This window comes from Nematostella vectensis, chromosome 2 (assembly GCF_932526225.1).
Source record: "Nematostella vectensis chromosome 2, jaNemVect1.1, whole genome shotgun sequence".
Lineage (NCBI taxonomy): Eukaryota > Metazoa > Cnidaria > Anthozoa > Actiniaria > Edwardsiidae > Nematostella > Nematostella vectensis.
Genome location: NC_064035.1, coordinates 4,856,751 through 4,883,567, shown reverse-complemented (window position 1 = coordinate 4,883,567; position 26,817 = coordinate 4,856,751). Strand labels below are relative to the sequence as shown.

The 26,817-nt window shown below is 41.4% G+C and overlaps 4 protein-coding genes and 2 long non-coding RNA genes across 15 annotated transcripts; 4 read left to right on the top strand and 2 right to left on the bottom strand.

The window, feature by feature from the left end:
- The first annotated feature begins 34 nt into the window (after nt 1-34).
- Nucleotides 35-8,623, top strand: LOC116615979 (hemicentin-2). 2 transcript variants are annotated; one of them, XM_032377729.2, is made up of 7 exons: nt 35-162; nt 1,834-2,142; nt 4,472-4,738; nt 5,261-5,578; nt 6,067-6,378; nt 6,757-6,912; nt 7,571-8,623. In XM_032377729.2, the coding sequence occupies exons 1-7, from the start codon at nt 129-131 to the stop codon at nt 8,059-8,061; spliced, it is 1,887 nt and encodes a 628-aa protein (XP_032233620.1). In that variant the 5' UTR covers nt 35-128; the 3' UTR covers nt 8,062-8,623. The 2 variants fall into 2 exon arrangements, with proteins under 2 accessions (XP_032233620.1, XP_048580310.1); XM_048724353.1 differs by lacking the exon at nt 35-162 and having other exon boundaries at nt 1,561-2,142.
- Nucleotides 8,474-26,780, bottom strand: LOC5508920 (ATP synthase subunit C lysine N-methyltransferase). Of its 4 annotated transcripts, none has more exons than XM_032377738.2 (6): nt 26,304-26,777; nt 25,535-25,672; nt 24,767-24,817; nt 24,385-24,429; nt 11,092-11,139; nt 8,474-10,673 (listed from the first exon to the last, which is right to left on the bottom strand). In XM_032377738.2, the coding sequence occupies exons 1-5, from the start codon at nt 26,631-26,633 to the stop codon at nt 11,134-11,136; spliced, it is 570 nt and encodes a 189-aa protein (XP_032233629.1). In that variant the 5' UTR covers nt 26,634-26,777; the 3' UTR covers nt 8,474-10,673; nt 11,092-11,133. The 4 variants fall into 4 exon arrangements, with proteins under 4 accessions (XP_032233629.1, XP_001629463.3, XP_048580315.1 ...); XM_001629413.3 differs by having other exon boundaries at nt 24,385-24,522; nt 26,304-26,775; XM_048724358.1 differs by lacking the exons at nt 8,474-10,673; nt 11,092-11,139 and adding an exon at nt 14,822-15,666 and having other exon boundaries at nt 26,304-26,780.
- Nucleotides 9,544-17,572, top strand: LOC5508940 (neuronal acetylcholine receptor subunit alpha-10). Of its 6 annotated transcripts, none has more exons than XM_032377732.2 (5): nt 9,544-9,707; nt 9,935-10,022; nt 11,149-11,193; nt 15,671-15,780; nt 16,071-17,572. In XM_032377732.2, the coding sequence occupies exons 1-5, from the start codon at nt 9,544-9,546 to the stop codon at nt 17,233-17,235; spliced, it is 1,572 nt and encodes a 523-aa protein (XP_032233623.1). In that variant the 3' UTR covers nt 17,236-17,572. The 6 variants fall into 6 exon arrangements, with proteins under 6 accessions (XP_032233623.1, XP_032233622.1, XP_048580311.1 ...); XM_032377731.2 differs by lacking the exon at nt 11,149-11,193 and adding an exon at nt 11,069-11,113; XM_048724354.1 differs by having other exon boundaries at nt 9,576-9,707; nt 9,886-10,022.
- On the top strand, nt 12,068-14,008 carry LOC125561096. Its single transcript, XR_007307118.1, has 2 exons — nt 12,068-13,517; nt 13,589-14,008. It is a non-coding gene; the product is annotated as an uncharacterized LOC125561096 (long non-coding RNA).
- On the bottom strand, nt 13,521-14,632 carry LOC116613989. Its single transcript, XR_007307117.1, has 2 exons — nt 14,216-14,632; nt 13,521-13,750 (listed from the first exon to the last, which is right to left on the bottom strand). It is a non-coding gene; the product is annotated as an uncharacterized LOC116613989 (long non-coding RNA).
- Nucleotides 19,166-24,140, top strand: LOC5508921 (neuronal acetylcholine receptor subunit alpha-10). Its single transcript, XM_001629437.3, has 6 exons — nt 19,166-19,327; nt 19,523-19,659; nt 20,078-20,122; nt 21,963-22,072; nt 22,319-23,168; nt 23,422-24,140. The coding sequence occupies exons 1-6, from the start codon at nt 19,264-19,266 to the stop codon at nt 23,734-23,736; spliced, it is 1,521 nt and encodes a 506-aa protein (XP_001629487.3). The 5' UTR covers nt 19,166-19,263; the 3' UTR covers nt 23,737-24,140.
- Nucleotides 26,781-26,817: the final 37 nt, after the last annotated feature.

Below are 26,817 nucleotides of genomic sequence, written 5' to 3'. Positions count from 1 at the left end.
AGGTATTAAAGGTTAAAGCCGTCACTGTATTCGCATTTTTGATCCAGGCTTTCGAACCCAATCTACTTCTTCCTGCTTGCACTTTCTTCCTACCACAAAGACTTGTTCTTGTCTTTCCGACGAGCCGAATGGTATTACTATTGGTCGCGTTAGTTGTACAAGGTAGGACTATTTTTAAGAAACTGTTTGGTTAGGCAAATGATTATAATGAGATACCAAGCAATTTTAAAGTCACACGTTCAAGCCCTGTTCATTAAGTTTTTTACTTGTTCATTTTGCACCGTTCATTAATGAAACAACGATGCTTTCCGCTTAAAAGTTTTTAAATCTCTGTGAACAATATTGGTTTTGGGGAAAAATCGGGAGTATTGTAGAAACTTAAGGTAGTGTAGGCGAATTGGGGGTGGAGATATTATTGACTTGGAATGTAAAGTACTACTCAAACTTATTGAATATTCATGATTCCTCCTACGGCTCTATTGGCATTGAATAATCACTTAACAGTCACCGCCACCGCCCACCCTACCTTAGCTTTCATTTCGAGCTTACTCGTCGGGTTTCTCTGCTTATCTAATGCTAATGAGGAAGTAAGAGGATTGAACTAAAGGAGTCGTTTACACCAAACGAGAAATCTTCATTAGCGTTTGTCACATTTTATCATCTTTCTGAAAATTAATAGCTATATTTGACTAGGTGTTTAGGTCTATAATTCATAGGTTATTCAAAATCGGATGCTATTTAAAAACTGTATCTTATTCTAGAGTTATGAATTTAAAAAAAAAAATCATTTTCATGCTTATCTGAATAGCTAATCGATGTTATAATAATCCTCTATGGTAGGCGAGTAAGGGAAATAAATACTGTTTCTGTCCTCCGCTTCGCTGCCTTCACCCCAAGGTCTAGTCGGCTGGGCTACATGTTCACAAATTCAAATACGGATTAGGCATTATGTTTATTGATAAAAAAGCGTATCAAATATACCAACCTAACCGGTAAACCAACGGGAAACAATTTAGATAACACAAAATCGACGGTGAATAAAAATTAATTGTTTTTTATCCATGCGAGTGCAAGCCATACAATGATATTGTAAAAGATATATACAATCACTAATGTTCATAACAATACAAAGGCGAACCTAGTGCTGTTAAATAGAGTCTTATATTTATTCGCCTTATCTCCATAACAGGTGAACACCTGAATGACACTATAAGGGGTTTCTCTTGAATGGTGTTCAAATCGCCAAGCTAATTAGCCATATGCAAATAATTTATTTGGGTTGCTTCCGAAATAAGAATTGCCCATAGACTCTCACTAAAAACGTCTGGATCATCTCTTTTTCAAATAAACGGAGGTTTTACAAAGCTAACTTAATATATTTAAAGGTTTAATTGTTAATAGGGTCATAATTATGGTTTGGCATCGTTTAACACAGTAGGAGTACTTTAATCGATATCTTTTTGAATGAAACATGAAAGACTAAAGTAATGAGAGCCGAAAATTGAAACGATCCACAGAATGGCAGAATGACCTCCTATGCGCTGATGGCGTGGTAAGATATTAAAAGTCATCTGATTGGACAATACTTCATATACTTGATATATGTTTTGTCAATGCTACCGAGCGCAAAGTGAGTGAGTTTTTAATTATTTGGAGTTGGCATATAGACGTTTATTTTTTCTTGTTAAGACCCTGCGCGGTCAGACTTTCACTCTCATATAATAATGAGTTTCCACTTTTAGCAAATGCAACCTAGAAGTGCTTTCTCCTTTTAAAAAGCACGACGCGATGTTATGTCACACTATAACCTCGCTTGCGTAATTATCTTTTTAGTCGTACAGGGTCAAGCACTGGTTTGTAAGTTGAGTACACGATCCCACACGCAAGGTGTATGGCCAGGCAATAATATCACCCTTAACTGTAGCGTTATCCTTAATGGCCCGGCAGAGAAGTTTATCTGGAGGAAAAACGGTCATCTTCTAAGCAATTCTACCATTGTATACCCGTCATACACACCTCAACTGGGCTACTGGGAAGATCTGGTTATAAGCAATGTTCAACTGAAAGATGAAGGGAGCTATAGCTGTACAGCCATCCAGGGGAACTCTCAAGACGAAGATTGGTACACCGTTAATGTTTATGGTACGCAGGTCAACGTTAGGCACGTTACACTCTTTTTTTAGAAGAACCTTTTTTATAAGACAACCTTACTATTGCTATTGACCATTAGTATCATTCTCTTCCTAATAATTCATTGGGTATTATATTCTTATATACACACTAAAATTTAAGAACATCGTTTCAGCCTTAAAATGTCCCAAAAATAAGAACGGCCCAGCCTCAACTGAAGATTAGACGTTCTTATAAAAAAAGAGTGTACTCAATGTTTATTGTACGTATGATAATAGTACGCAAGTCAATGATTATGGCGCGTTCTTAATGTTTATAATACGTAAATCATAATCATCGACGCAAGTCAATGATTACAATGCGTTCTTAATGTTTATGGTACGTAAAGTCAATGTTTAAGGTATGTTATGGATCACAGGTATAAAACTTGCGTCGCGGACAACTTTTTTCGACGAAGCTTTTTTACCCCAAGACGGCCTCCGATCTCTCTAATTTTGGCAGAGCATCGGTAAGATACTGAAGCTTTGAAAGAGACTAAAATATTCTAGAAGATTGTTTGTAAATTTCAAGCTATAAGTATGTTATGGAATAGAAACGAAGGCTTCTTAATCCAGATAGTTTTTTTTTCTTCATCCTCTTGTTGTGTAGCCCAATAGGTAAACTTTTTAGCGTATAGTTTTCAATCTCATCCTCAATGTTTATGCCCCAAATGGGAATTCACAGTTCATACTGCACGCCCCGGGGTAGCTCGTGCGAAAAGCTCTGGGGACTTATTGAAACGCGATCACGCACCCACAAACGCTGAAAACAGGACTTTTAATCAATGAATTCAATGTTTATGGTACGTAAGTCAATGTATATGGCACGTAGGTCAATGTTTCAGGTACGTAGGTCAATGCTGAAGGTATGAGGTCAATGTTTATGGTACGTAGGTCAATGATTATGGTACGTAAATCAATGTTTATGGTACGTAAGTCAATGTTTATGGTACGTAGGTCAATGATTATGGTACGTAAGTCAATGATTATGGTTTGCAGGTCAATGTTAATGGTACATGTCAATGTTTCTGGAACGTTGGTCAATGATTATGGTACGTTAGTCAATAATGTTTATGGTACGTAGGTCAATGTTTATCGTACGTAGGTCAGTGCTGAAGGTACGTAGGTCAATGTTTATGGTACGTAAGCAAATGTTTATGGTACGTAGGTCAATGCGGTACGTAGGTCAATGATTATGGTACGTAAGTCAATGATTATGGTTTGCAGGTCAATGTTAATGGTACATGTCAATGTTTCTGGAACGTTGGTCAATGATTATGGTACGTTAGTCAATAATGTTTATGGTACGTAGGTCAATGTTTATCGTACGTAGGTCAGTGCTGAAGGTACGTAGGTCAATGTTTATGGTACGTAAGCAAATGTTTATGGTACGTAGGTCAATGCGGTAAGTAGGTCAATGATTATGGTACGTAAGTCAATGATTATGGTTTGCAGGTCAATGTTAATGGTACATGTCAACGTTTCTGGAACGTAGGTCAATGATTATGGTACGTAAGTCAATAATGTTTATGGTACGTAGGTCAATGTTTATCGTACGTAGGTCAGTACTGAAGGTACGTAGGTCAATGTTTGTGGTACGTAGGTCAATGCTGAAGGTACGTATAGGTCAATGTTTATGGTACGTAGACCAATGTTTGTGGTTCGTAGGTCAATGATTATGGTACGTAAGTCAATAACGTTTATGGTACGTACAGTAGGTCAATGTTTGTGGTACGTAGGTCAATGATTATGGTACGTAAGTCAATAATGTTTATGGTACGTAAGTCAATGTTTCTCGTCGTAGGCAATGGGCACAATACGGAAACATTGAAAAATATTTTGGGGCATAGCCACGCCCTCACTGGTCATTTTCTTATAATTTTGGAAAATATTGAGGAGCACGTGACCCCACCCCCTGCTACGGCCCTGGTAGGTCAATATTTATGGTAGGTAGGTCAATATTTATGGTAGGTAGGTCAATATTTATGGTAGGTAGGTCAATATTTATGGTAGGTAGGTCAATATTTATGGTAGGTAGGTCAATATTTATGGTAGGTAGGTCAATATTTATGGTAGGTAGGTCAATATTTATGGTAGGTAGGTCAATGATCATGGTACGTAGGTCAATGTTTATGGTACGCATGTCAATGTTCAGTAAAGAAAAAAACTTTCTTATTGGTGGGGGTGGGGTGGGGTAGGGGGAGAAGAATTAAATGTATAGAAAAAAAACTGTTATTTGGAAATTTAAAAAAATCTAAACTCTCACATTTGAGGTGTGATTTGAATTCACCTTTATGTCCCAGTCAAGCCACGTATCACCCATCCACGCCAGTTCTACGTGGAACTATCAAGGGGCGACCGAGCCGTGGTAAGGTGTAAAGCAGATGGCTGGCCCCCGCCGTACCTCAGATGGTACAAGGAGGGAATGCCACTCTCCCCCCACAGCAAGATAGAGGAGGTTTCACTACACATCACATTCGCACGCCAAAGTGACCAAGGGATGTACTACTGTAGGGCTAATAATACAGTTGGATCGGAGATCCGTCCTATCTTGATCAAGATGAAACAAGGTAATATCACGTTCGGCTAGGTAATGTCGCGTTCGGACAGGATGTCACGCTCGAGCAAGGTAATGCCACGTTCGGACAGGGTAATGTCGGCGTCTGGACATGGTAAAGCCACGTTCGGACAGCATTATGTCACCTTCAGACAAGGTGATGTTACAAGGTGATGTTACATGTTTGAACAAAATAATGATGCCCTAGGGAGGGTATCGTCGTTTGGACACGTCCCAACCACAAGCCACACCTCAAACGTCTGTGGGCGGTAGATAAATTGAACCGCTGTCCGGTAAACAGCTGCTTGTAGTGCTTTACGTTACAGCTGCAAAACAGAACGCCTCAAAGGTAACGGGGGTCCTGTGTGTTATTTGGTATCATCATTGTGACAGCACAGTATTGCATTTGGTCGTTGCCTTGGTAACGGTGTGGTGGGAGGCAAAGGGCATAGGTAACTTTTCCAGGTCCTTTCCCTTTTCCCTATTACATTTCCCTGCTATAGAGGCTTATCTTACCCTCTTATCTTTCGTGAAGGCTTTCGTCAGAGGGTGAGCATGCATATTGCACAGTTGAGCAGTGAGACTGTTTACGTGGGAGGAACTATCAAATTGGCTTGTACATGCACCGGCATCTTGCTGAAATACACCAAGGTCATATGGAAGAAAGATGGCGCAGAAGTGACGAATAGATCGAGAGCTCTAATCGACAAGAACTCTTTAAATCCAGGACAGATCACTTATACTGTTACGGTCAATAATGTGACAAGAAAAGATTCAGGAAACTACACCTGCGAGCTACAGACGGAGAGAAGCCATGACGTCGCCACGGCGAGGATAGAAGTCAGGCAAAAAGGTGAGTCGTGATAATGCGCGGGTCATCTACGGTCATCTGACTGAACAACACTGATGTGTGCGGGTCATCTGACTGAACAACACTGATGTGGGCGGGTCATCTGACTGAACAACACTGTTGTGTGCGAGTCATCTGACTGAACAACACTGACGTGCGCAGGTCATCTGACTGAACAATACTGATATGCGCGGGTAATCTCTTTGAACAACACTGATGCAAAAGGCTCTAGGCGAATAAGTTCTAAAAGTTTAGTAACTTTTACTGTAACTGTTGTAACGGTGTCACTCACTCTCTTAACCTCAGCAACGGTGTCACGCGCCTGATTTGCCTCAGTGAACGTTGCCATGTACCATATTAGGGTTTATTTCCATGCGATTTTCGTAACAAAAAAGTGCCTAATTTCGTGCGCAGAAAGTTAAACGCGCAGCACTACAATATTCATTCGAGAAAAGGAAATGTAACCATTCTTTTTATGGGTCGTTTTTCAGTTACTCCGAGGGTAAAAGCAAAGGATCATTACGTCGCTACCCGTCTTGGTTCAACTGTTTCTATCTCTTGCACTGCATCGAACGTAAACCTGGAATTTGATACAACGAAATGGACTCGGAACGGGACGGAAGCGTCCGTGCAGCAGTCACAGCGATTCCATACACGAGATCTGTATTCATATGAGGGGTCCATGGAATCAACACTGATCATCAAAGGTGTCAGAATACAAGATTTCGGATGCTACAAATGTACCGTGGCAACGTCAAATGGTCTTGGGTCATCGTGGGTGTGTCTCTTGCAAGACCTAGAAAGTAAGTGTGTGGTGCGGGCGGGCGGGGCGTTGCTAGGCATTATGGATAGGGGAGTTAGCAAGGCTTGTGGAGCCCGCATTCAAAGCTTTGCCCTAATTTTATTATCTTTTCCACAAAGTACATAACATATACACAAAATGAAAAAAACGCACGACAGAAATCGTTCGGATAAAAGCAGGATGCTAATAGAAGAAAGGAAAATCAAAAGTTTTTAAAAACACACACACACACACGAAAATTGCACCAATGATGGGTCTTTGAGGGTTTTACAGGCTCACCAACTTAAGGGCGGGGGAATTTTGTTGCTACCCGGATTGTACACTTTTAAGCTAGTTAAGACTAGGGTTGATCATTTCTACTGGTTGGTTAACTCTTCAGGTGAAATAGCTGACACGCGGCACTCGCGCTCCCAAGACAAGTGGTTCTGGCACACCGCTATTCTCATAACACTCGTCTGTGTCGTAGCCTGTACGGTCGCCTTTATTGTATTCCTCTTTCATAAAAGTAGAAGGAAGCGTAGCAGCGGATTTTTGGGTAAGCATCATTTAGTGGACTATAGGAACTGAGAGGTAGATGTTATTATAACAAGATTATATTTATCACTTGAAGCTAGCCCCCTTATCCGCGAGACCTATAACACGTAGGACTAATCATCTAAGAGAAACAAACCAGAAACAAACCTTTGGGTTTAGGACCAGGGTTCGAACTTGGGCCAAAGAGTAAGACAAAGTGACATACAATAGTCAATATTAGATACGGCTAAGCGATACAGGACCAGAAAGATAACTTCGAGAATTACTTTTATCATTGATTTTTATACGTGGATAATTCAAAAGTGTAACTTTGCGTATTTTAAAATAATACAAAGCTGCGAAATTGTCGTGTTCATGAACCAGAATAACAAATACAATACACGAAAAACTGGTAGTCGACTCTGCCAAATGTTTGTCTTTAATAAGACTTCTTCAGGGCAGACTGACCCGGTGACCCGTTATAAGCTTGTAACGATTCACCTTCTTCAGTCTGCCCTGAAGAAGTCTTATTAAAGACGAAAATTTGGCAGAGTCGCCGGATTACCAGTTTTTGGTGCATTTTCGTGTTTATCGTCGCCGTAGTCCTCTTTGTGTGAGCTCCTTTTTTACTATTAGCAAACAAAAGCACCCAGACGATTAGTTATGATTGTCTTATACAGGTGGGCCAGATCTACATCTCAAGGACAGTTTCACGTATGACGTATTCATCACATTCAGCAACAAGGACCTCGACTGGGTGAAAACAGAGTTGATCCCACTGGTAGAGCGACACAACCTGAACTACTGCATACACAGCCGAGACTTCGAGCCGGGACGAACAATAGTAGACAACATGGCAGACAGCGTTTACAGAAGCCGGACAGTTCTGGCCGTCCTGTCCGAAAACTATATGTCCAGTGAGTTCTGTCGCTGTGAACTAAGCATGGCCCTGTGTCGGGATGAGGTGATGAAGGACTCGTCCGTGATTGGGATAAGGGTGGACGGGATTGAAATAAAGAAACTCCCGCGAGCGATACGGGACAAGACGCTACTGGATTACCACGAAACTAAGGAGCGAGCTCACTGGCAGGCGAGGCTAGCCAAACAGCTAACCTCGGTCACTGGGAAGACAAAAACTAATCCACAACACATACGATACTTTGTTGAGTAGTGCCTTTACGTGCCAGCGTTCAGGCAATTACGTGCCAAATACAGCCACCCGGGGGGGGGGGGGGGGGGGGGATCAGGGTAAAATATTGATCGTTGAGTAAGCTTTATGGATAGACCTTGTCTAACTGTCTTATAGTGCTCTATTTCATCTTTGGGAGATGGTACGCCTCCTCTTGATCTACACACTTTATTTACGTGTAGATTCATTGACTCGTACAATACCAACTCGATGTGAAAACGCTGTTGGCCAATAAAGTAGATAGATGTCATGAAACGTTCATAAGGCCATAAAGGTAGATATATATCAGTAGATGATATTGTAATAAAATTCACATGGCCTGTAGTTACGGAGAAAACATGGGGTAAAAGACGTGTAGATTCAAAGATTCAAGGCAGGTATATAATGCCACCTCTTGACTTGTACAATACTCTTTATTCATTTAATATACATATATACAAGCTATTGCTAGATGTTTTTCATAACTTTGCCCAAAGTATGTTTTTTTCTGTTGTTTTTTTTTTTTTTGGCAAATTTAAATATTCAATAAACACCATTACTCTTTGCTATAGTCTTGATCATATAATGGTAAAATTGCGAAAATAGAGTCGCGAGATATCGGCATTTAAAAAACCGCGGTGATCTTGAAAACTACTTGTTTACTGATAGCAAGGGGGGTAATCGTTGATAACAAAAAAAAAAAAATCAAAATTACCTATTTTTTTGCATGGAATTAGAGAGTACGGCTGGAAATACGTCAGCATATTTTTTACAGCGATTTTTGCGCTATTTAGCGGATTTAGGCTATATTTTGATTTTAGTTATCGTATCACGAAATTCAAAACAAAAGGCCGATCCTTCACATACACATAGTATAATACAACTGATTAAAAAATTCCGGGGAACGAATTTGGATTTGTTCGTATAAAGGAGCGTCGAGCCTAACAATTTTTCAGTCGTATAAGTGTAAATGGAGTTCTAATGAGAGGCGATCAAATATTTAATGGCACCGTTTAACGCAAAACGAATAGTACGGTCATTTGTTCACTCACACTTGCAGCCAAGGAGCGCTTTAAGCTTATTTTATGTTCACGTCGAAATTAAAAGAATTTAGTAATCATCCCCGTGCCGTACGACTTTGGACCGGATCACAACTTGTACTTAAATGTGCACCTTGGAACTGTCTAACTACAACACGCAAATCTTGTCAAAACATCGAGTTTGACAGCCTACCGCACGTAATTCTTGTCAAAACAGAGAATTTGACAGTCTAGAGCACGCAGTAACTACATCATTATGCAGCCATCTGCGGGGTTTTCGACCGACCGAATAACGATACATGGCAAACAACTAGCAAATAAGACGTTTCTAATGGTTCGTGAGCTTGGTGCAAAGGAATCTAAGCAGCGTGACGTCACAGGAAGGATATACTTCATGTAAGGCATCTGATGTGAGCAGCGTAACGTCACAGGATGGATATACTTCATGTACCCGCCTCTTTTATCTTTACCAAGTAACAGCTGGATCCTGAGAATCAGCTTATTTTCAAAGGTCTGGACAAATGAAGGAAACGATGCAAAATGGCCAACACTTTCACCATTTACTGGTCTTTACGGTGCTTTTCCTCTCAGCTCTATCATCTGTGGAAGGTAAACCGTATGACTCTTGACTTGACGGACCATAAGTAAATTTCGTTCCAACTTGGAACGCTGCTAGGAGTTTGGCCACACATTCAGCACCAAGGGTTCTGGTTGTGTCAATATTTGACGTGGATATAACGATTTATTTTTGCCACCGGATTGACGAGTGTTGTGTGGTTTAATTTAGCGACTACGTATGATATGGAGTTAAAGCTGACACGAGATCTTTTGAGTAGAACGTCTACTCGTATCAGACCAGTGGAAAACACTTCTCGGCCTGTTAACGTGACCATGGACATGACTCTTAGCAATGTTATCGACATCGTAAGTATCGATTAGTTACTTCGACAAGTAAGTACAGAAAAATCCATCAAGTATATGAGGAATAAAATCTTGTGTACCGAGTATTTCCTTTGTACCGTCTAGATTTCGTTTCTATTTTTAAACGTTTTAGCCCTTTTATTTGCATCTGTCGATATTGCCACTGGACTTTCGGATTATAATTTTCAATGTGTGCATGAAAGATCTAAATAATCCATATCACACAAAGACAGCGCGTTTTCAATTTTTCATCAATTGCACTATTAAAAATCAATAAATGTCTAGACATGGGATACAATGTTTGGGAAGCTTGAAAATCTTAATCGTCAGAAAGAAAAGAATTTGCACTCTTCGCCAGGGTCAGGTCTACCTGTAGTTCAAAGTGAAACTGATTGATACCCCCCAATAACATCTTATCAAGAATCATATAGTAGCTTAGTAACGTTGTTCAGCGTTAGTTGTCACCGGATTGGGTCAGATTACCGGCATTCCTTTTTAATGGATCTTGTTTGAACATGATACAGTCCCAACAGGAAACACGGCGGGTAGGGTATACGGTATTTCATTGACACCAGGGGAGCAAAGGGCGCGACACACTATAATAAACAGATTGTTGCTCCCAGGGGGGGAGGGGCCTTCTTGGTGGCGTTACATCTGTGAAAAATAAGCTACATCAGGCATTGTTATCTTATAATCATTGCTGCAGAAAAATGAAAACCCTTATCTCCTCTATCTTCTTAAGAGAGATTGTCCACGCATGCTCTCAGATAAGAGCGTATAACCCTCCTGTGTATTTCAGGGCGTTTTAGAAATATATAATATTGCGTATTAGAAATATAAGCACTTATTTCCCCATAAAATCTCACGTCTAACATAAGCTGATATAAACACATGTATTAAGCATAAATGGCATTACTTGAGGCTCTCAGTCGTAGCTAGCGGAGGGAGGAGCAGACACGGCCGAGGTACCATCACTTTCTCTGCTAGCTTCGACTCTGGCACCATCTTGTGCATGTTTAACGAACCGCCATACTCTCTTTTGGATTTAGGACGAAAAACAACAAATTCTCACCTCATGCGTCTGGATGCGCCAGGTGAGTCGTTAACGCACTTGCTATTTCTGTAACAGGATGAGGTCTATCAGATAATTACGGTCAACATGTGGCTCTCCCAGGTATGTCTCGAGATGAAGGGAACCCTGAGGTAAAGGGGAAGACGGAGGGGTATGTCTCGAGATGAGGGGAACCCTGAAGTGCAGGTACAATTCCCGCCATTTTTGGAATTAATTTTTGCATAGGATGCTGCGAGGAGCTTTAGAGGTTTATATACTTAACAATTATACCCTTTCCATTGAGGTAGATATTTTTAAAGCCACTATCCACCGAAATGGAAATGGTACAATTGTTTTAGTATATAAAACGAGCTTCAAAAAGCAATTTGCGGCTGTTACACCCACCATTTTGCTTGATTTCGGGGCGCAGGAAAATATCCACCTCTTAGGAGGTGTATATTGCATTCTATCCAGAGTTTCTTAACCAATCAAATCGCTTATTCTTGCGAGGTTCCCAAGTTTTATATACTAAAAATAATTATGTCGAGAGTGAAGAAGGGAGATAAAGGGCCGCGACCCTGCGGGTTAGAAGGTGCGTGGGTGGGTGGGGTACGTCAATGATATGCCTGATAAGGGCTGAAACGGGATGTGGAAAAGATAACAACACAATTGAGGAATTTAAAAAAAATAACAAAATTATCGTATTACCAAGATAAGGGTGTTATCCTTTTATCGCTTAAATTTAGTGCCAGTTAAACCAGAAACACCCGACTCATTGTGCCTGGTAGCATACATTATGATCATAGCCCTACGATGGCTAAGTCTAATTCAAACTAATAAAGTTCGCGAGACAAAAAAACTCCCGATACTAAAGAAAGGACGGTACTGCGTATAGTATGCATCAACACTGTGACCCATTCTCACCAAGCATTAATTAAGTGTTCAGTATAAGATAGCAAGGTGAACTCAGATGTCGGGCCTAGTAACACAGCACGCCACTTTCAAACAGCCCTAGACGCGACATTTAGTTGGTAACCGCGCTTTTTGAATTTGCGACCGCGCTTTAAGGTAGTTAGTTATTAACTGACCTGACAGGATCGCGAGTCACGAAGGCCGCAGCCAAGCTACCGAATAAAACCCTTGTTTTAAAAGAAGTGTTGATAGATATACGTATCCAATTGCGACATTTGGATACCTAAAATGCTTACGTGATTAAATTTTACAAAGAAACGATCAAACACGCAATTGAGCAAGAATGTATAGCGTCACTGTAAACGGTCCTATTGAGTGATGGCGGAAGCGCGGCGAACTACTTACATGACTTCCGATTAAAATTTTAGTCTCGTGGAAGTTTTCCTGGTTTATTGCGTAGCTAATCCATAACGTATATATAATTGTCTCTTAGAATCTGTGTTCATAGTTTTGGGAGATTGCGAATTTTTGAAGTAGTAGCTCGTTTTAATATCGCCCATGAGCGCAAAGAAATGGCTACCGCGAAGGCTGAAGCAAAACACTTTGAGATTTTAAAAGGTCTCTGTCGTGTTTGCGGAAAACGGTTGAAGAAGGCAAAAAGCCTCTATGCCCAAAGCTTTGCCTGCGGCAGTTTCAAAACATTGCTGGGCAAATTTGGCATCAATGTCGAGAAGGATGACCCCTATATTCATCTGATGCGCTTTTGTAAGTTGTGTCGTCTCGCAACAACTGACAAGGCTCCCATAATCTGGGAGATTCACCGGGAAGAGGACTGCCCAACGTGCGCCTTAGAAGAGCAAATTCAAAAAGGCGGTAGGCCGAAAAAAGCAAAGCGAGGCGGTGCGAGAGGGCAGGCTAAAAACTCCGCTTGGGAAGAGACGACAAACGCGGGTTTAAAAGCACAACTAATCGCGCGCGTCACCGAGCTTAGTGCCTCTATGAACACACTAAGGGACCACCGATTCACCGAGCGCTTTGACTTTTTCGAAACGAAAAAAGAAGAGTTTCATTGCGCTATTTGCCTAGACGTCCTCGAAAAGCCTCTGTCATCAAAGTGCCAGCACAGTTGCTGCTCGGACTGCTGGAAATCTGCGTTCGAGTTGGGGGAAAAACATCCAGCATGCCCAATATGTCAAGAGACGCTGGCGGACCCTAATGACCTCCAGCGCGCACCGCTTGTTTTAATCCAGCTTTTAGAGGGGTACCTGGTTTAATGTAGGGCATGTGGTACCCGATTGCCTTATCACCTGTGCAACAGCCATCCCTGTCCCCCGAGAAAGCGCCAGCGTGCGAATAGCCCCGTCCCTGCCGCTGCTGTGCTAGATCCTCAGACCCGAACCCTCGAGCGGATGTTAAACGAGGTCCGCACTGGCCTCGTTTCCCCTGATGTTGCGCGACTTGGGAATTTGATTGTGAACACAATCTGCAAGAATTCGGAGGATGGGATAACAGCCCGATTGCCTGGATCTGGAAAGGTATTTTGTTCTAACTATATTTTTTATTCTTTTTTTGCAATATTATAAATTACATTATTATTCTCTTTCAGCCAACCGTGGTCATGAAAATACCTCAGGCACAGACTTCAGATTTCATCCGGGAACGGAAGTTTCCTTCAGGCTTTTTCGGCGAGCAGGGTGGTGAATCAATTCATCATGAACTCAACCAGTTGAACCGTGAATTCAGCTCGATCCACCCTGCGTCGCGTCGGCTACGAAAAATAATAGAAGAGCATAGCATTAGAGTTGCACCTCTAAACCGCTCAAAATATCCAGAGAAAAAAATCGAAAACGAAGAGCTCACACCGCTACAACCTGATTAAGCCGAGTCAGTCTCGTTTCTTAATAATCCGAGTCGTGTATCAATTGTAAAACTATTGCAAAGCCAGGAGGACGCGGGAGCGACAAGTATTACTCCTTCGATGTTCAAATCAGTATTAATATTCTATCGAAAATAAACTTAAACCAACTAAAAAAAGAACTCAATCTTGGTTTTACTTCAAATTTATCTCAAGTCACCTTGAAACTAGATTTATTTTTCATATTTTGAATTTGAATACGGATCAACATTCCCTTTGTGCTCCCTTGGTGTTTTATTAATGGCGGCGGACCGAAGAATTTAGCCCTTATCCGCTTTGACGTAGCACTTTATAATCGCAATCTCCCAAAACACTCACCGTGCCAGGCGTTCATACAGCCATCCAACTCGTAGAATTAGGCACCCTCTACCACGGGAAAACTTCCAAAAATCCACAAATCGAACTAGAGTACAAGTAGTACAACGATATCTTTAACTTCTGCACGAGTTAGGCTCCCAAAAATCAAACTCGCGTAGCGCGAATTTGTAAAGGAATTGAAGCTATCCTTCGCTCTGTGTCGGTTCCGCCATCTTGTCTGCTTGGACTCTGATAAAATAAGCACTCTAAACCTCAAAGAACACGGGATTTCATTGGTTTAAAAACAAAGGACGCGATCGGCTTAGCTGTAAGACAAAGACGACGCGAGCGTTGCTAACTGATCGTTGCTATGCAATGGGCAACTCCGCAGGACACTGTGATCGCAGGCGTTTTTAACTAAATGTCGCGCTCGACGGCGGCGTGACAGACATACAAAAAAAAAAACAAGCTGTCTTTTCATGAAAGAATAGTATGCATGTAAACAACGCTTAATCAGATTTTGATATAATACAGTTAGGAGGCTAACCACCTTCCTTGCAGTGCTAAATTAATAGGGGGGGGGGGGGGGGAGATACAACATGGACTAGTAGAAGGCAAAAAAGGCGCTTAGGGTAGAATACATAACTTTAATATTACAAGTTATTTGTAGGTTCTGTAAACGATAATAAAGTGTAGCTAACTGGGATTTTTTGACAAGGATTTTCTAGGACCAGACGATCATAATTCATACAACTACCGATTGTTTTTAGCGAGATAAGTGACAAATAAAAAAAAGTAAGAGAGACAAAACAAGCAAAACGAGAATTCATTAATAAAATGTGTTGAATTAAAGTGGATGAGCCCACTCGACACAGACGCGCGCTCATGCCGAGAGGTTAACAAGGATACACTCGCACGTGATCACCTAGCCCATTCAACACAGACAGGGCTCAACCCTGTACAGGGTTCACTCAGCCCAAAGGCTCGAGACGTCTAACGAAACTACTCTGTTTTCACAGAGGCGTAAAACATATTATTTCAACCTCGTACAATTTGGGATTTATTTTACGAGGAACGACGACGACAATTACGGAAAACTTTTTAACCACTCGTACAATTAATCCCAAATTTTACTCGCGGCACATGTTATTACCTATACAAAGGTAAGGTACGTAGGGTACATAGCAAAATAACCAAGCGTTTAATTTAATAAATAAAATATAAAACTTGCCTTTTTTAGATGGCTGTACCGAAATTCGTCGCATAATTTGTGTTACAATGTTGAATAAAAACACAAACATGTTCTGGCTATCTAAGGCTCTTTAATAAACAAGGACAAAGGGGTAGAAAAAGGGCGTTATACCGTAGAACAACAAGGAGTAGGATCTTGAGATCGCTTGCATACAGTAAATGCATCCAGGCATGGCGTTTGATAGAAAACGTATTCCAAGTGTTGACTTGTTTCTTGTTTTCTAGGAATGGATAAACGAGAGAATGCAGTGGGACCCCAAACTTTTCGGAGGAATAAAAGATGTTACCCTGCATACAAGCGATATATGGCAGCCAGACATAGTGCTCTATAACAAGTAAGGCGTACGATTTCCTGAACACAACACTTTACGCCTGACGTGACATGACGTGCAGCGTTATAGGGGATCAGGGTGTAGAGAAACACGCCCTGGATCCCAGGGGATGCTTACGTGTAGGTTACAGTGGGTGCAATAGGTTGTAATAGTTAAGGAGTAATATATTATAAACTATATGAGATAATCATAATAATTAATAAGTATTAATGAAATAATCTTGAAATCATAATATCAAAATTATTAATAAGGATAATGATTATGTATTCGTCGATATCCTTTCATATTTTCAGTGTTTTTGAGGAGTTTGACGGGCGACTTGACCACGTGTCGACCCTCGTTCGCGTGTATTATAATGGCAGTACCCACTGGAATGCACCGTTTATCTTCAAGACCCTGTGTAAGATCCAGGTGAAGAACTTCCCGTTCGACCTGCAGGAGTGCACGTTGAAGTTCGGCTCGTGGCAGTACGACAGCTCGGAGATTGATCTACATTACGTGAAGACGGAGGGCAAGCTGGATAACACGCGCGTGAGGAACGGCGAATGGGACGTGATCCGCGTGAAGATCACGCGTAACGCGTTGTCCTACCCTTGCTGCCCAGACGTGGTGTACCCTGACATCACGTTTATCGTGCAGTTAAGGCGCCGCTCGCTCTTCTATATCTTCAACCTGATCATCCCTAACTTCCTGATCGCCCTGCTTGCCTTCTTTTCATTCTACATCCCTATCGAGTGCGGGGAGAGAATCTCGTTTGTCATCACGGTCTTGTTGAGTATGACCGTCTTCTTATTGTTGGTCGCGGAGAGCATCCCGCCGACCTCAGAGGCCTTGCCCGCCATCGCACTGTACTACACATCGTCCATGATCCTGGTGGCGCTTGCTCTTGTTGCTACTGGCATCACCTTGAAGGTCAACTACAGCTATAAGCCCTCCGTGGGTGGGGCACTGCATCCGAGGGTAAAACGATTCATTTTCAACGTAATCGGGCCTTGCCTTGGATTTGACTGCAGGACATTTAGAGAACACCAATGTTTCTCTCGAGACAGTGATAAACCCGAAGCATTCTGCTGCAAGAGGCTATTACAAAAAGCTTCAAATCGTTCCGTAAATAACGACGTGTCCGTTCAATGCAGTAAGGGGAGCTCAACAGAACAGGAAATCCCATTAACCCCCACCTTGGGAAACTATGAAGAATCAGCGGCGTTTAACTTAAAGGGCTTAGAAGTGGAGCCGAGAAAATACCCCGGAGAGGGTGTGTATGCAGACATCCGTACCATCGCAGCAGCCGTAGAGGCTCGGAAGGATGAAGACGAGCGCATGGCAGAGGGTCGCCTCGCGGCAGCCATCGTAGACAGAGCTTTCATGTACTTGTTTACTGTTGTATTCTTCATATCAACTATTGTTATACTTGTTACGCCTTATGCCAGTAATGATGAAGAAACGCCTTTAGCATAGAGGAAAAAGCCTCGTATAATGCCCTAAGTAGCCTGCTTGTAGGCGTTGCAATACGCAGAACTTGTGAGCGTAGCAGCCATCTTAGACACATCAATCAATCGATCGAACGAGAAATTCGAAAGAAATCAAGGCTTTGAGGAAGGGTATACGTTGATGCACAATGACTCTTGGGAAACGTTCGTCTCTGCAATCAGCCTCTATATCGTATACACTACGAGTCTAATTTCTCTGAGTGCAAGAGCAGGTTCTTATTAACAAGGTTTACATAAGCCGCTGAAAAAGAAAGAGCTTCTCAAATAAAAAGGTTGTTAATAAAATGTTAACGATTTGAGATTAACAAAGTTTTGACAATAGCGAACAAGGCACAAATTGTACCACCCTCCCTCCCCCCACCCTCCCCCCCTCACCACCACAACTCTTGGCCCCCACCTTTCCCCCCCCCCCTCACCACCACCACTCTTGGGCCCCATCCTTCCCCCTCCCTCACCACCACCCCTCTTGGGCCCCATCCCTCCCCCTCCCTCACCACCACCACCCTTGGGCACCACCCTTCCCCCTCCCTCACCACCACCCCTCTTGGGCCCCATCCCTCCCCCTCCCTCACCACCACCACCCTTGGGCCCCACCCTTCCCCCTCCCTCACCACCACCCCTCTTGGGCCCCATCCTTCCCCCTCTCTCACCACCACCACCCTTGGGCCCCACCCTTCCCCCTTCCCCCTTCCCACCACCACCCCTCTTGGGCCCCATCCTTCCCCCTCCATCACCACCACCACTCTTGGGCCCCACCCTTCCCCCTCCCTTGACCACCACCACCACCCTTGGGCCCCGCCCTTCCCTCTTCCTCACCACCACCACCCCCTATTCTAAGTAGACTCTCATCCATGCTCAACATTTAATTTATGCACCCAAAGAATTCCAAAAAGGCTTAGTGTAGACGTGAGATTTCGTGTGACATTTGTTCTTGTGCTTTTCTCGCCAATTCGATGGACGCGCGAGAAAATTTATGTGCGTGACAATGTACGCGTTAACTGCAACAATGAAAGAAAGTTCGTTCTCGATCATAATTTGAAAGCATGTTTTTTGCAAATAAGATAATTCAATATTGTTACTCTGCAGGCAAGCTCTCTGTGATAATCTTCCCATACATCTAATTTCGAAAGACTTCCACCGCAGGGTTTTTTTCAACAGATTTCACAGTGCCATATAATTTTAGCCCTGTGTAATACGATTCCCCCCGAAAAAATCGGATCCCGGATCCCGACACGTGGATCCTGGAACCTGAAGGTGGAACCCGGTCCCCAAGAAGTAGCGGATCCTGGATTCCAAAGATAAATTAAATAGGCCTACTATGAATACTTTTGGCGATATCTTGATATCTTCACGAAATTAAATCTGCCCAATAACAACTTAATGGACAACTACACGATACAAGGATCAGCACATATCTATGTGTGCTTTGTCAGTCATATTCCCAATGTTTGGATTCCGTATTCTGTTTGTTAGGATCCCGGAGTCAGGATTTTTCACTAGATCCCGGATCTCGGATTTTTACATAGGAATTTTAAAACGAGTAAAGTCAATGTTAAATAAATACATTTTTTTTGTAAGAGAAGTATCAACATCATTGGAAAGGAAAGTAGGAAAGGAAAGGGGATGCTTTTTACTCAACATAACAAACAGAAATCTTTTAAAAAATAATACGCACGGCATAGTACAAGAAGACACCACAGACAAATCACATCAACAAAATCTCGAGCAATTTATCTTATTGTGCTCATGAAATTATTACACGGAGTCAAGTAAATTTCTTTCATGGAAAGTTCTAGGCATTCAAATTACAAACAAAATGACCAAAATCAGCTTGACTTGCTAACCAAACGTTAGAAGTACTGTGAATAATTAATAAGTCTGCGCTAAATTTATTTAATACGATAACATCGAAATTAGACTACTTTAGGCTGGGGAAGGCTATAACAGGTCATGTGTGTTCTTATATAGTCAGACGAGAAGTAGCTTGGGGAGTACCATGGGCCTTACCGCGCGTCTTGTATCACTTCTGCTTTTGTTAAACACATGTTATAGCGGCAAAGGTATGTACAGTGTTTGTGATTTCTTAACTTGAAACTTAAGTTGGAATATCTTTTGCCTTACAAAAAGCATAGTATTAGTTTGGGATTGCCGATTATAATCGAAAATATCGAGTTGACCCTTTACACAAAAGTATTATAAAAATAACGCCAAAAATGGAGCAAAAACTTGGACAGAATTGGTTTTATCTGTGTCAGGTTGGAATGCCGATGACGAAAACAGGCTCGTGAGAGACATCCTCAAAAACTACGATAAAAGGGTCCGTCCGGTACGGAACTCTAAGGATGCTGTCAACGTTACCTTTGATATCACCTTTAACAATATTATTGATGTGGTAGGTATATGGAGTTGATAAACTATCAAAAAAGAAAACATATACAGCTATACAAACACAATAAGTTCACATTAAAGCGATAACGGTACACGAAGATGAAGCAAACGATATTCGAACAAAACATACAATGAACGAAATGAGTATTCATAGCTTCTCTTCTGATACGAGATAAAAACTAGCAATTGTTTTAAATTAAGTCATAACAATCCATTTGCTTCTAAATGATGTTTAGTTTTTTTTGCAAATTGCCAAAAGACTTTGGTATGGTACATGTAAAACAAGTCGGTTTGTATATACCTGTTTGTTTTTCATGAGTTTATAACTTTCTAAAAGCCAAAATGATAGATTTCCCGCATGCTCTGGCGCGTTCATTTAGCATGTTAACTAATTGTCTAATGAGGTACTGTCTGCCCTTTAGGAGGAAAAGAGACAAATCTTGACGATCAGTTTGTGGCTACGCCAGGTATGTGTTAATTGTACGTCGCAGTGCCACTCGATAGCGACTAAGCATGGAACGCCACAGGTGTCCACCTAGCGCTTTTAATTTGATAACCGCAATGTTTGTTGACATCGCACGCAAAGCTTTAAAGACTGTGTTGATACAAAAAGTTGAAAGACTTGCAAGCTTCTTGTACTCTCTTGCGAAGAGCTTAGTGCTTCTGATCCACCTCGTCCCTAGTTTAGACGCATCCATGACAACGCTATGTCTTGTTTGACGGGATTTATACATAGATAGGCACGTTTAATTCACCCTTTTGCAGTGGAAAACAGGGAGTGCGCAATTACATTGATGACTATACAGTAAGACAATTAGCATATTTAACAAACACAAAATTTGACAATCTGTTAGTATTACATTGAATTACATTGAATGAGCGATCGGATCTTAATTCATAAGGGTGCAAAATAGGTGATCTTTTGCAATTTATTAGGTTATAAAGCGGATTTTGGTTATTTAAGGACTTTTAAGTTTATTAAAATAAACTTTGTGCAGAAGTCGTTACTTTCTACGTTGACGTTTTGCAACCTATTTAGAGTAAATGCGATGTGTGTATTAATTAAGCAATACGTTTACCTATTTCTTTTTTATAAATTTGTTATGGCTGGCTTGACCTGGGTCACTCAAATTATCGATAGAAAATTTTCATTTCCAGATAGCTGTAGAAAGATTACACCTAAAGATTACGGAGCAGCATTTTTCCATAGAAAAATTAAAACGAAAGATAATGAATACCGCTGCTCGAATAAGCGCCAACCTTAATTAAGCGTCTCACCAAAATAAACCCTTTCCCATGATGACAAAATATGAATAAGCGCCTTACCCGAATAAACGCCTCGCCTTAACGAAGAGGAGTGAACATTACAAGAGAAGTAACCACAGACTGACAGTTCCAACGGCAGCAACATTTTATCATTAAATTATTTTGTTAAGGTTTTTTTCTCCTTGCACGATGTCAGAAAGCACTATTTAATCTAGAAAATACGTTTTGAAATAAGCGCCTCCCCGAATAAGCGCCTCGACTTCTTACTATATGACATACCAGGAAAATCAAACTATCTGGTGTTGCTACTCACAATCAGCCAAGAAACTAATTATTTTGATAAGCAAATGTTATCGACGAAAATGGAGATCCGTAATAAGATTAGGGTAAATTAAAAAAATTAAAAATACATTTCTTGCTGTCTTTCAAATAAAACAAAACTTCAGAGCACAGTTGCAACACCAGCACCTCCACCTCCCCCCCCCCCCCCCCCCCAGCAAATCTTGGCAAGGTAAATGGGCAGTTATAGAACTTTTATAATAAAAATGCATACAAAACCCTTAACCCTTGTCTGACTTAATCAGACAAACAAAAAAACGGCCCAGGAACGCCCCTGGGGGCATATCTATACCAACATATCTTGAGTGCTTTTGTACAATCCCCGAAAATTCTTGCCAAACGTGGGCAGTATAAAAAAATACAAGCACTGCATTGACGTCCATGCAATCTCGGTATTATTTGCTAAACAAGGGGCGGGTATATAAATGATAACCATAGTATTTTTTACCATTTCGGCAATATTTGCTAAACAAGGGGGGTATATAAGTGATAACCAAAGTATTATTTACCATCTAGGCATTATTTGCTATTCAATGGGCGGTATATAAATGATAACCATAGCATTATGTACCATCTCGGCACTATTTTCTATTCAATGGGCGTTATAGCAATGATAACCATTGTACTAAACAAGGGGCGGTAAAAGAGAATCCTGTATCGTTTAGCGACCCACACGAGTAACACTGTATTTATTGACCGTAGACGTGGCTTAACCAGCTAACCACATGGGATCCCGAGGAGTATGGCGGCGTCAAAGAGGTGGTGCTACAGGCCAGGGACGTCTGGCAGCCTGATATCATACTCTACCAGAAGTGAGTGCATTGAAACGTAGAAAAGAAACACATTGCCACAACAAAGGCCGTGCTCATTAGAGATTCTTACCGAGTTCACGACTCCGAAAGACTTATCGAGAAACGGCAGACAAAAATGTTTTTTTTCGCCAAAATCGAATTGTTTAGGACTTTCGCTATGATGGCATTTTAACAGGATCTGACTTGAAACCTATTTTCGATAAAAAAAATGTCACCAATCTAAACTTTTTTTTCTGACTTTTTTAGCATTATTCAAGACTTTGATGGTCGACTGGATCACACCAACACCCGAGTCCGAATCACGTCCAGCGGGATGACTTACTGGTCCATGCCTTTTGTTGTGGTCACTCTATGCACCATAAACGTGTCCGACTTCCCGTTCGATACCCAGCAGTGCAAGCTGACCTTCGGCTCCTGGCAACACGACGGCAACGAGATTAACCTGATCAACGACAGAAAACAAGCACTGCTGGCCAAGACTCGAGTGAAAAACGGTGAATGGCAAATCCAGAACATCACTGTGGATAGGCGTGTAGTGTACTATCAGTGCTGTCCGGGACAGCCTTATCCAGAGGTCGGCTTTATCGTTAACATGAAGAGAAAGTCCCTGTTCTACTTCGTAAACCTTCTACTGCCAAACATCCTTATTTGCCTCCTGGCTTTCTTCTCCTTCTTCATCCCAGTGGAATGTGGAGAGAGGATATCTTTCGTGATCACTGTCTTGCTCAGTATGACCGTGTTTATGTTACTGGTAGCAGATAGCATCCCACCAACCTCGGAGGCGGTTCCACTCATTGGGATCTTCTACTCAGCGTCCATGATCGAGGTTTTCCTGGCACTCATCGCCACTGGAATAAGCTTGAAGATTAACTACAGTTACTTATTCGGTGATGGTATTTCGCCGAGGATGAGGCAATTACTGTTCAAGACGATCGGGCCACTCTTAGGGTTTGACCCGAGAAAGGTTCTTGGGGACTCGTATGTGAACAAGATGCTTCATCGTGAAGAGAAAAAGGCTCAGGCATCGGATATCATGAGACGAATGTGGCCCTCCACTCGACACTTGGATCCGCAAGAAGTCATGATGCTCCACAAGGTATGTCTACACTTTAAATGATAAAGAAATTGGAGGCTTAAGCTGTAGCTAAGGTCATTGGTACAAAGATCGTAAGCGTAAGTTTAAAGGTTTCAAATGTTTATATTGAACTGAAACTCGTGTTTCAGAACGGATGACAAGTCTCTCCTATCCATCTAGATGACAAAAATACAGCTGTAGACGCTTAACCTTGACGACACTAAAAGCGTAAATGAATAAAATACCTATACAGCAAGTTTCTCTATCCTAACAGGTGACGAATAACGGCAGACAGTCGGAAAGTATCATGGGGGAGCATGTCAATGAGCGAGTGTGCGAAGAAGACCAGGCTGTGGCCAACGCGCTGGGCATGGACATCCGCCAGAGGTGCTTCCAAGAATCCTTCTCGCGACAGGTCCGACTCATCGCTGATGCTGTGCAAGAGCAGTCGGAAGGAGACAAGAAGGTCTTGGAAAGCAAGCTTGCTGCAAGCATCGTGGACAGATTCTTCCTTTGGCTTTTCATACTCATATTTATCACATCCTCTTCACTTATACTCGTCTATCTTCCAGGAAGAAATGTTCTTTGAATGTTTCGAATCACTAGGAAACGTATCATTTCACCCTTGTACTAGTATGGGATAATAACAAATATCCAAAAAGATTTTGGGGGACTTCAGCCGACTAATTCGGCTTAAAATGTTGCACTTTTTAGGAAGGGGGAATTTATATAATGGCTTTCCATCAAGAGATATTTGGTATAAATTAAAAGAAGGAGATGTGGTATAAAACTGAATAGGAAACTCACTACCAAAAAATCATAATGGCAACAACTGTACACACGATATTTATAGTGTTTCCCTAATCCCTTAGGGGGCATTGCAGAATCCCGTACATATTGTACTATGGAAAATTTTCACAATCTGTTTTGTGTAAATTTGTCCACCTTTAAACTACAAAATGAGTAAATAAAATAAACATGCCAAATGATAAACAACTGTACTAATCGAGAGTAAGGTCATGCCAGGAAATTAAAACTAAGGTTTTGGCCCATCGACCGAGGCTTTGCAATAATATTGTGTGACGTGGTAAGCGTGTCTTTAAAATAATATTTAGGCCTGTAAGCAGGTGAGAAAAATCGCATGTTATAATGGATAGAAACTTATGGGTGCCTAAATAAACGGACATTTCTCCAATAAGACATTTGAAAAAAACATTAAAAAAAAGAGCAAACATACCTTGCGATATAGCCAGACACTATCAATTCCTTCTTGCACTTCATCCTTCACTTGCCAGGAATTAAATGGGAAACGACAAGCAATCACATGTGTGTCAGGACCCATATCAGTTTCAATCTTTACTTGCAGCTTTGGCATCTAAAAAAATGCTTCGTTTGTAGGTTTTTGGCATCAAATAAAATATTGCTGTTTCTGTAATGCTCTCTGAGGCAATATGGAAAACAGTACTAATTAGCCTTAGCAAAGGCTGTTTAAAGAAAGGCCATAATAGTAACTTTAAGGCCATTGGCCCCCTTCATGGACTCATTGTATTTTGTAGTAGATTAGAAGTTGCACTTCCAAACCAAAATAAACAAAAGAAAACAAGGTGCAATATCCTTACCATTTCAGAAACACCAAAGATGACAATATTATCATAATGTTTCAGGTTGACCTAAAGAAAGCAATTTAAAAAATTAAGGTAATTCTAAAATGATGCTGCAATTGGAAATTTAAAAAATGGTTTTTACTGAGGTGTGATAATAGGGGATTTGCGCAAAGAAATCAGAAATGAATGTGCCCATCATCCCACAGAACAAAGACTATATAATCTTTAAATTAAAATGAAAACTTTCTGGCTTTATTTGTTAAGAGCTAAGTGAAATATTTTTTTAGTTGCTGTTATTTTGTCGCTAAAAGCATGAGTGCATGCTAGTTTGCTAGTTTGTCAACAAGTCCCTTGAGGTAATAAATAGATTGACCAGAGGCTGTATGATAATTTGATATATTACTTAATAGAAATGCATGGGATGTATATGAAGCTTTCCTAGGATGTATATCGTATACAAACCCCTTGGTTGTATCTGTATCAGGCCCATTATCACAGGGTTCAAAATATTTTTTTTTAATCTACTAGATTTTCCAGCTTTGTGGATTTTGGTGAGGAAAAAGCCTGCATACTAAAAAATATGAGAAGGGAATACAGAAAAAAAGAGCGGCCACCACCCCACTTATCTTGAAGGACTGCTCTATGAAAAAATAAAGTACTGTACTGAATAAAGGATGAAGTGGAAAGAAACAGTCTATTGATTATTGTGAATTATGGTGCATTTTATCCCAGTCAGATTCCGACCCTTCCTATGGCTAAGTGTCTTTAACAGAAACTATTTACCTTCCATAAATCTTGTCTTGAGAATGTAGCCTTGTTGTGAAGGCCCTGGAGCCTTGCCTGCAGCCTGGAATAATACACCAGCCATGGATTAAGTTCAACCCCATGAGCCTGGCAACCTTGCTTTGCTGCTGCAATCACCTAGAACAAGTGTATATTATGCATTACTTTTATTTGGCAATCTATAGCAGACAAGAGCAAAAATTTGAGGGTTTTTTTAACACTTCTGGCCAACAATCATCACTGAATGTTTAAACATGTTTATTATTTAATTATCAAAATATGTTTAAACATGTTTATTAATCTAGATACTACCATTCCCAATTTGATCAAATTCAATGATAGTTTATGATACTTGGCTTACAAGGCTGTAATGACTATAGGGGTCCATGCCCCCCCCCTAAAATTATTAGGAAATGACCAGAAGGGGCATGGCTAAGCCCCCCCCCCCCCACCACCACCACCACCACCACTACCACCACCACCACCAGTTTTCTTAATGTATCTGTATTGTGTGCCCCACCCCGTTTTCACCAGTATAGAGCCCTGAAGGAGTCCCAATAAGGAATGACAGAAGGAAGGAATTTTCTTTTATATTCCTAATCTCCTTCTAGCTTGCAGTGGTAATTATTTTTCTTTCAATTAAGCCATAGTTAGTAGAAGATACTCCGTCTACTAACTAAGCAAATCTCTTAGTCCAGTGGGTAGCTTGTCTGACATCCCTGACCCCTAGACTGCAGGCCTGCATAAGCCCTTGCATTTGGAAACTTACCACTCTCCCATCTCCACTTCCTAAGTCCACCAGTGTCCCAGGTCTACACATGCGCAAAACATTCACTATTTGTTTGTCTGTGGCGGGCACGTACGGCACGCACACTTTCCGCAACGCGGGAAGAACAAACGGAGTAGTGACCGCCACTAGACCCACTACCGCCGCGCCCGTTACACCAAGAATAACTTTACCAACAACGCTGGACCGAGATGTGTGTAGGCTTTTGGTGGGTTGGCTAGATGAGTCGTTAAGAAACGCGAAATCACTTGACGTAGATTTAGAAATCTTGTTGAGCGCCCCAGGTTCTACGGGTTCAAACGGACTCGGCATAGTTTCCGCTTAGCGCGTTGAATAACTTAAGGGAATTGTTAGACTTGGACAGTAGCTCCCATAAATCAAACAATATAATACACTTTTCTCGTCTGCGCAATATTCTACCAACATCGACGTTCGGTCCGCCATTACCCTGAGCCCTCTTTATGACCAGCGGAATATACACAGGTATCCCAAAAGA